Source organism: Nuphar pumila, chromosome 4 (assembly GCF_984573655.1).
Source record: "Nuphar pumila chromosome 4, dmNupPumi1.hap1.1, whole genome shotgun sequence".
Lineage (NCBI taxonomy): Eukaryota > Viridiplantae > Streptophyta > Magnoliopsida > Nymphaeales > Nymphaeaceae > Nuphar > Nuphar pumila.
In genome coordinates this window covers 142817676-142827865 of record NC_143252.1, presented here as the reverse complement: position 1 = coordinate 142827865, position 10190 = coordinate 142817676, and the positions used below count along the sequence as shown (strand labels likewise).

The 10190-nt window shown below is 40.2% G+C and overlaps 1 protein-coding gene across 1 annotated transcript; it reads left to right on the top strand.

The window, feature by feature from the left end:
• Window positions 1-362: 362 nt before the first annotated feature.
• LOC149841420 (uncharacterized) lies at window positions 363-4674 on the top strand. Its single transcript, XM_090004795.1, has 4 exons — window positions 363-1031; window positions 1581-1947; window positions 2220-2301; window positions 4066-4674. The coding sequence occupies exons 1-4, from the start codon at window positions 491-493 to the stop codon at window positions 4258-4260; spliced, it is 1185 nt and encodes a 394-aa protein (XP_089860921.1). The 5' UTR covers window positions 363-490; the 3' UTR covers window positions 4261-4674.
• Window positions 4675-10190: the final 5516 nt, after the last annotated feature.

The following is a 10190-nucleotide window of genomic DNA, read 5'->3' as shown; positions in this document are numbered from 1 at the left end:
TTGGACTCATGTCGTAGGAGCTAGTATAGCGGACCCACTTGGACCCAATTGCCGTCACCTCCAGGGCGATCTAGTTCACCAAACAGTCGGTTTTACTTTCCCCGCCGGTGGCTCGTAACCATGACTTTGGTTCAAGTATGGGTTCCATCCTACGTTCAATACTAACCGTCCAATCTACGGCTAGGATTGATTCACATTTTCACCTAGATGTGGACTGATCCTAGCCGTCCAAATGCTTCAGGACATAAGATGGAACCCATCCTATGTCAAAAGGATTTGATCCCGTTTTTTCTTGAATCCTTTCCTTCTTTTCTTGTACCTTCTTTTCCTCGTAACCGCTCTTGTTTTTTCTTTTTTTTGTTGTTGCTGTTTCGTGTGGAAACTTGGCAAAGAGTGCCAGAAGAGGCGGCTAAGGCCCGAGAGGAAACGGACAAGCTCCCTAGATCTGAACAACCCGGGCGAGGTTTACGGGTCTCCCAGATTCGGAACGATGACGACACAGCAGCAGAAGAGCTCCGCGCCCCGCAAATCCGGAACCTCAGCAAGCCCCGGCACTCCTTCCTTCAGACCCGGCGCCGTCCATTCCAAAGGCTGGAGCTCCGAGCGCGTCGCCTTGTCCTCCAACTGCGCCAGGCGCCACCACGCGAACGTCCTCCCCACCCCGCAGATCTACCACGGCAAGAACCTCCCCTCCAAATGGGAGGACGCGGAGAAGTGGATCTTCAGCCCGGTCAGCAACGAACCCGCCAACCGTCCCTCCCTCCCGCCGCGCAAGCCCAAGTCCAAGAGCGGACCCCTTGCGTTCATCGGATCTGGGGCGTTTCCTGCCGCCGTCCCCGTCCCATGCACGGCAACGGTCGTCCCGTCGTCGTCGCTGTTTCAGTTTTCCGGCGAAGATGGGATCGTCGTCGGGGCCGGACTCAGTCAACCGGAGTCTTCTCATGCCCAACCGTGTATGGTTCGATCCGCTAGCGTTCATGGCTGGTCGGATCTTGTGGTGCAGGCGGCTGAGTCGCCGGAGTCTCTTCCGGGTAAGTCGGTCGATCCTTTTGTTTCTCGATTTTCATTCGCATGCTTCTCTCAATTGTGGCTGGTAAATGAGCTGAACGAACCGAGCTTGAAGCATTCAAGCTTGGCTCATTCTTGTGGGGGAGCCAAGCCGAGTTGGAGCCCAAGTTAAATAAGCCAGTTAGAGCTTGCTTGTTTATAGAAAATATAGTTTGTTTTAGAGTTGGGAGAAATAGGATTAAAAAAATACATGTAAAATGTGTAAAGTATATCTAAAATATACTTCTACGAGTCGAGTACCTATGGTTCATATTCAGCATGCCGAGCCTATTTTATGATTTTGAACAAGCTTTTTACGAGCCGAACATGAGCCAGCTTATTTCCCATCCCTACTCTCAATGCAACCAAATTGATGGTGGTCTTGAGCCTTTTCCATTGGAGTCACATGAAATTTGAGGTTGGAAGCATATTAGATCTTAGATTGTCAATGGAGAATGTTTTTTTTTTGTTTTCTTTTTTCTTGAAATGTATGAAACAATCAGATTTGATGGTTCCATGCATATAATCTTCAGTTTTTTCGAATACAAAGCCTGATGACACGAAGGATGCAACCACCATGATTTCGCCGGCGGTATCTAGAAGAGATATGGGAACACAGATGAGCCCGGATGCTAGCAGCACTCATTCATCTCCCAGACGGCTGGACTCATCACCATCGTCCCCTCATCCTCTTATGTCACTCATGGAGCTGCATCGGTTTCGTCAGCTCTCCAGGTTGGAGATCACGGACGTGGAGTTAGACGACCAGATCACCATGACCAGGCGGTCGAAGAAGCTCGTCGATAAGATCTCTTTTGATGTTGGCGATTGGAAGAAGAAAGCTGTGCATGCTCGGGCGTCGGCATGGGAGGCTGCAGTGACCGCCAATTCTATTTCGAAGTAATTAAGCACCAGTTTATTTTACGATTTTGCCGGAATAATAGCTAAAATTTGTGGCCTACATGCTGCTGCCAGCAGCAAGTAAACAACTTTTCATCAGTGAAAGCTAAACAAAAAATGGGAGCAGTCACTGATTCTTACCACTTCCTCCTCAAAAGAGGCTTGGAGACATTGCATAATGCTCTGCAATGTGAAAATGCAAATGCGTAGTGAGTCATTCTTTCCTTTTGCTTTTAATTCATTCTTGGTTTCTTTCCTTTTGCTTTTAACAGGTTTAAAAGAGAGGAAGCAAAGATAACAGCGTGGGAGAACTTGCAAAAAGCAAAAGCTGAAGCTGAGATAAGAAAACTCGAGGTGAGGTCTTGCACTCAGATTTTTCAGGAAAAGGAAACAACCACTGTTTCACTTTCATGAGTAGCTTTAAGGCGCGTTTGTGTGTCACGGAAACAGTGGCGTTTCTGCGAAAACGCAATGCAAACAAGAGCTCCTCTTTCGAGGAGCTCATTTTCAACGTTCCATCCCCCTTTCTTCCGCTGTAATGGTTCCCATGAGAGGGTGGTCATACTCCGCGGAGGAGAGCTCCACCTTCCTTGGCACACAAACGCCCCCTTAGAGCCAACTTAGTGGCATAAGGCTTACGGGAGAGATTGGTTTAAGAGAAATGAATGGTGGATGTGGTTCCATCTCTTGGAGGGTCCTGCCACTGGCAGGACCCACCTGATCACCTAATCAACCAATCTCATAGAAGAGATGTCCACAAGAACACTCTCCCAGAGGATTGGTTGAAGGATCCCATCATTTGAAATAGGATGGGTTCCTACATTCAATCCTAATCATCCAGCAGAACCAGCCGTTGATTGGATGGTTAGGATTGAATGTAGGGTAGAGCCCATCCTATTTCAAATGATAGGATCCGTCTTGGCCGATGCTTCGTCTCGTCGGTACATCCAGCATGAGTTGAGAAAACATGAAGATCTTGTAGTGTCTGAGAAAGTGAGACTAGTGGATCCAAGGTACCATGGGTGCCCTTCTTCGTACGGCATTCAGGGCCCCATGGTTTAAATGCACCAGGATGGTTGGGGATCCTTTCATCATTTTTCTCTTTTTCATGACGAGGAACTCTCACCTAAAATAATGGGCCTGCCCCCGACGTGAAGAGGTGAGGTAAACGACACGTAGGCCCTTGTGGAACCCACTATTTAAAGGCATCTGTACACCCAGTGTGAGTAGAAAGGGGACGAAGGGGGTAAGCACCTTATCCCCAGGTTTGTTTTCAAGAAATGAATTACAACCATGGCCTTTAATTTGTCTGAAGATAAAATTGAAACTCTCTGAAGCTTGTTATTGCTGTCCCATCCATTTATCCGGTGTACGGGATACCTAAACGTGTAGCATTAATTTTTGAACCAATGGTGCCATATGGAAATCGACACCCTTTACTAAGGACCTGTTTGGAATCTCGGCCCTGGGATGGACCTTTGTGAATTTGGTGGTCCCAAGGTAAAATATTGGTGGTCCTGTTTGGAATCTTGGCGCTGGGATGGGTGTTTATACATTTGGGATGGGAACTGAAGCCCTTTCTCCTTTGTATTTACACTAAATCATGGATTTGGCAGCTGCCATTTCTTCAAATGCATAAACTTCATAAACGCCCATCATAGCTAAAGATTCCAAACAGGCCTTAAGGCCCTGTTTGGAAACTAGTAGCTGGGATGGGAAGTGACATTTAGGAAGTGGTAGCTGTCAATTCCATGCTTTAGTGTAAATACAATGCCACTTCCCATCCCAAATGCATTAACTCCCATCCCAGCTATCAGTTTCCAAACAGCCGCGGTAGTTTGACTAACTTTTTGCCAAATGCATTAACTCCTGTCCCAGTTCCTAGATTCCAAACAGGCCCTAAGTAAATGTAGGGAATTAAGTCTCTTCCATAGTAAGTTGCGGCTAGCTTCCAACTAACACCAATCAATGATGGAAACACACGACTCCTGAAGTCCTGAGTGCTGACAGGGTTTTGCATTTGGGAAAATTAGTAGTTCTAGCACCAAGGGAATAGTTTTCTCCTACATTACTAATCTTGAATTCAAACTATTGCCAACCTTGTGCAAAATTTTGCAGATGAAACTGGAGAAGATGAGGTCCTCTTCCATGGAGAAGATCATGAACAAGTTGAGGTCAGCACAGAGGAAAGCTCAGGAGTTGAGGCGGGCACATCAGGCTGCTAAGATGGCTCAGAAGGCCGTGAGCTTCCGTCGGACTGGGCATATGGGTCCTTTGAGTGGGTGCTTTACTTGCCATGCTGCTGAATGCTAAGGGCAGCAATGCAAATTAAAGATGGTTATCTTTTCCTAGATTAGATCCTTGTCCTGCAATTTGGATGCCTGCCTCTCTATAGTGGGTCCGTGTGTATATGTTGCTTCCCAACCTGCTCTTCACTAGATATCACTGGTTTGAGTACAAAGGATTCAAGGTCCTAGGTGAATGCCCCTAACGTGAAACAATAACTACCTGCAGGGGCTAAAAGAGATGCGAGATGAGCTGAACTTTGGCTGTTGGACAGTACAAGCGAGGGAGTTTGGATTCAAACTTGATTGATTGTCTTGAAGAACTCACAAGTAGTATTACGGTCAACTTGACCCACATCAGTGTTGAATGTTGACTGGAACAGAAGCAGATGATGAGATTGAGTGTGTAATAGTTTGGATTTGTGAAAAATCTCTTTTCAAACTGGGTTCCTCTTTGCTTTACTAGCTAGACAAAGATTGGGCAAGATCTTGAGGCAACGACCCTTTGGCTTTGCCTTAATGGACCGTGACATGAGCTAGCTTAGCTTGACCAAAACGCAACCCGGTGTGATGGTCCTCAAAGAAAATCTTTTGTCATTACGGGAATCACACCAGATTTTCACAAGGTCGAAGCTGGGTGTACTCCCTGGTGGGCATGGGACCTTGAGGGTTTTACCAACGGGAGGCCAACCAATGTGCAGTCGGTGATGGAAAGGATTGTTCGCTTGGATTACCCCCAAAAAAGCCACAAGGTGTGACAATGACACGAAAACCTTTTTTCTCTACAGAGAAAGCTGGGGTTACGCAGACCCTCTGCCAGTTATACAACCATATACCATTGGGATTCGAACTTGCAACGTCCCAACACAAGGTGACGTGACAATGACACGAAAAACTTGCACAACATCCACAGACCAGGTTTTGACCCTGTCCCCTTAGAAAAAAAAAACAATATCGGATTTTGAGTGAGTACTGCCACGGAAATGTTGAGATGGCAATAACCAGGAACACGTGAAAGTACTCAATTTTGTAAGGAATGGCTGTACAAACACAACTGGACCGTGTTTGGGATTAATTCAATGGGCTTGAGTGACAGCTATTTGGATCGGTCCCACAAGATCCAGCTAGTAGACAGACTTGGGTCGGGTTTAAAAATTTACAGTAAAACCTAAATGGAATTAGAGCTCCAATTAAGATCTCGAATGTTAACATATAAAGGCATTTAAAAAATGAAGTTCGCTAGATTTGCTTCTTGCTGTCCTGCTACTCCAGGGCCGGTCCGACCTATACACAAGCTGAGCACGAGTAATTCAAAAGTAATTACATTTTTAAAACCACAGTTAGTTCTTAAGAGTAGGATGATTTTTATTTTAAGAAAAATAAAAATCAAAATATTTTTTAAAGTGTAACAAAGTGAACCTTGACAATTTAAATTTGATAAGAGAAGGTGAATTTCTTGACCCCAAAAAGTAAATACATACTTGAAAATGAATTGTTTTTAACGATGTTGCTGTCATTTTAATTAGTTGAATATTGTGAGCGCTAATATAACCAGTTTAAAGCATTGCCGCAGGCCAATATATAGACAACTTGTCGGTTTTTATCAGTATAGAACATGGCTTATATATTGACTATATATCACTACATTATCGGTAACATAATGTTTATTATTAATAATTAGATTATGAAAGACATTCACCACTTGTTTTAGAAGCCGTTTCATCATATGTGCTTGCTTGACATCACCTAATACTGATCCAGACAAAACAATAAGACAACCAATGGCAAACCTATATTAAAAGTTAAATAAAGATATTAGGCAACTCAAAGGTAAGAAAGAAAACAGAATTTAAAGAGAAAAAAGAAACAAGTCAGGGTTTATAAAGACTCCTAATTTTTTTCAATCGTTCTCACTGAGAATTCTTAGAAATTAGTTTTGAGTTTGAAAGCTCAATGTGTGCAAAATATCAGTTAAACTTAGAAAAACATAGATACACAAAGAAATATGTGGAGATTCACTATAAATATCTTCATACATTGAGAGAGAGAGAGAGAGAGAGAGAGAGAGAGAGAGAGAGAGAGAGAGATTGTTCTTGATCCCAGTGCCTAGGCTTTGGGAGTGATCCGACCTGGCTTACATGGCCAGTTGGTCTAATGGGTGGAGGGTTTGGGTCATAAGCTGCATTAAAACCCATACTCATAAAAAACCAAACCAAAGCATGGGCCGCTAAAAAATAAATAAACCCTCATTTTTCAGGAGCCCCAAAGGGGTTTGACGTAGTGCAGGGGGCCTAAACCGCTAGACAGGCTGTCTAAGTTTAAATCTCATAGGCGTTGCAAACCAGAGCGTGGTGACTCCCTGAGGTAAGCCCACATAGTTTTAAGCTGCCAAGACAAAAGTATGGCAGGTAGAGGTAGCAAAGCTAAGTTTCTAATCCAGGGGGCATTTTATCAACTTTATCTGTGCAATTATATAAAACAAAGTTGTTTTTCAGGCCAGGCGATTCTAAAACCTAGCAGGCCAAGGCAAAACAAGCCCAGGTTGGGACAGGGCGGCCGGTCACCATTGATGGATTGACAACGGATGTGCGTGAGAATTGTTTACGACCTGCTTCAGGAGGGGTTTGTAGTCTTACTCATTTTCTCAGTATATAACGGTGATTAAGCACTCTTTTACTTAAATAAGAGAGGTTACACTGAAGATTTACTCCCTCTGGGTAGCCAATAACCCAACGTGAAAATGAGCAACTGTTTCACGATCTGAGCTTATCTAGAATGAATCGTGCTTCATTTTGAATAAGGCCCTTAACAGGGTGATTTTAACCGTTAAGGAGAGAGTGAGCCCACCTTTCTTTTCAACAGGTGAGATCCTCCGTGAAACATGATCATGCTGATCTCTCATGAATCAATATCTCTCACTTGGTCATGTGATACAAAAACTAGATACGGAATTTAGCCTCCCACTATCGGAGCTATATCTTAATCCCATGCATGATACATGTTTTGAGAACATTTTTTTTATATGCCCTTTGTTAAAGGATCAACAATCATATCAGATCTAGGTAAATAGTTGACTTTGATTTCATTCTTTTCAATCATATCATGAATATAATGGTACTTTACCGTTATATGCTTGCTTTTCAAATTATCAGCTTCACTCTTCATAAGAGAGATGACAACTTGATTATCACAATAAATCTCGACTGGCCCGTTGGTTATTTTCTATTTCAAATCATTAATGAAACAGTTTATCCAAACAACAAACGTTGCAACTGCATTGCATGCAATATATTTAGCTTCCTGAGTATGCTGTGCTACGCAACCTTGTTTCTTACAAGACCACAAAATTGCTCCTCCTTCGAAAAAAAAAAACATATAAAAGACGTTGATTTACTATTATTTCTTTTGCCAGCAAAGTCACCATTAAAATATCCAGTTAATTCTAAAGAATAAGCTTAGAAACATAGTTTCATATTTATAATCCTTTTTAAATATTGAAATATCCTTTTTACCGCTGACCAGTGTGGCCAACCAGGATTACTCTGATAGCAACTAACGAGGCCAACAACAAAGCTGATATCAGGCTTAGTGCATATCATAGCATACATTAAGCTGCCAACAACTTTAGCATAAGAGACATTTAGTCTTTCTTGTCCATCACTTGAACTATCATTCTTACTCAACTTGACACATTTTATTACAGGTGTTCTAAAAGGCTTACAATCAATCATTTTAAAATTTTTAAGTATATGATTTAAATATCTTTCTTGACTCAAGCTTAAAAGTTGGCAGTTTCTATCTCGAGTGATTTTAATTTCAAGAACATACGATGCTTCTCCCATGTCTTTCATTTCGAACTGAAAATTTAATCATGACTTGATTTTGACAATCATATCGTTGTCGTTTTCAATAAGAAGAATGTCATCCACATACAGTGAGAGAATAGCAAATTTACTCTCACTTTTTCAGACATAAATATAGTGGTCAAATTTATTTACCACAAACCTTAATGATGTAATAACCTTAGGAAACTTTAAGTACCACTAGCATGATGATTGTTTGAGTTCATATAAGAATTTTTTCAACCTATATACTTTATCTTCTTTGCCTTTTATTATATAGCCTTCAAGTTGCTCCATAAAAATGGGTTTCTTAAGCTTACCATTAAGAAATGCGGTTTTAACATACATATGATGTACATCTAGGTTGTAATGAGCTATTATCGCAAGAATTATTCTTATCGAGACAAATTTTATAACAGGTGAATATGTATCAACATAATCTAATCATTTTTTCTTAAAAAAACCCTTAGCGACTAATCTTGCTTTAAATTTATCAATGCTACCATCAGACTAAAATTTTTTCTTTAAAATACATTTACATCAAATGACTTTCTTTTTCTCAGGTAAATCAGTCAATTCATAGACCTAGTTTTTCTCAATGGACTCAATTATCTCGTCCATGGCTTTTACCTAGTTAGTTGACTCACGTGAGTTTATTATCTCATCATATGACAAGTCATCTTCAATGTCATCCATGTCTAAAGCATAACACAATTCCTTCAATAGGTAGACATAAGAGTCATCTAAGTAAAACAGATGAGCTCTAGTTCTTTTATGCCCAACCTGAGACTATTGAGAAGAAGATAGAGAGATTTCAAACGGTTCGTTGTTTCTTATAGGTTTTTGCAAGTCATCAGAATCATAATACAAATCAAGAAGATCATCTCTATTTATTTCAGGAATAATTTCTTGCATGTTTTGATTTTCCAAGAAGATAACATCTACTTTCGATTAATTCCTTATCTTTATAGCCTTTAGATCCTTTGTGATATCCAATAAAAATATATTTTATAGACCTAGTATCAAGTTTATCTCTTGATCGCTCTATAACTTTTATATGACCCCATCTACGAATGTGACTTATACCAGGTTTTATTCATGTCCATGACTCATAAGGTGTAGAAACAATAGTTTTACAAGAAATCCTATTTAAAACATATGTTGTCGTATGTATTGCTTCTCTTCAAAACACTTTGAGTAATGAAGCATTAGATAACATATATCTGCCTATATCAAGAAAAGTCCTATTAAATCTTTCAACCACACCATTTTGTTGAAGTGTACTAGGAGTAAAAGTTTACGGTTTGATCTCATTGGCTTTGCAATATTCAGTAAATTCATTTGAGCTATATTCTCCTCCTCGATTAGACCATAAAGCTGTAATCTTCATACCAAGTTTGTTTTCAACTTCTTAACGATATTCCTTAGATTTATCTAATGCTTCATATTTATAAGTTATAAGATATACATAACTGTATCTAAAAAAATTATCAACAAATAATATAAAATATTGTATTCATAAATTTTATGAGTTTGAGTTATGAAAGAACCATAAATGTTAGTGTGTATGATTTTTAATAGTTCTGATACTCTAATAACATTTTGTGAAAATAGTTTTCTTGTCATTTTTTCATAAATACAAAGTTCACATCTATGAAATGAAGATTAATGAAAGTCAGTCATTAATTTTAATTCAAAAAGTTTGTTAATCTTTTTTAAGCTAATGTGTCCAAGTTTTTGGTGCCAAATATTTACATCTACGTTAATGACAATATATTAATATAAACAGAAGTCAAAATTTTTTTATTCATATCATAATCATGAATTTTGAACAATCCAAATCTTTAGTGTCAAATTATGATTTTTATCAAAAGATCGCATGTTGATATGCTAAAGATCTTCATGAAGAATCTCACCCGTTAAAGAGAGAAGTGGGCTCTCACCCGTTAAAGAGAGAAGTGGGCACACTCTCACCTTAACAGGTGAAACCAACTTGTTAAGAGCCTTGTCGCTTCATTCTAAATAAGCTCAGATAATTAAATGGTTGCCCATTTTCACACTGGGTTATCGGCTACACAGAAGAAAGTAAATCTCCAGAGTAACCTCTCTTAAGAGA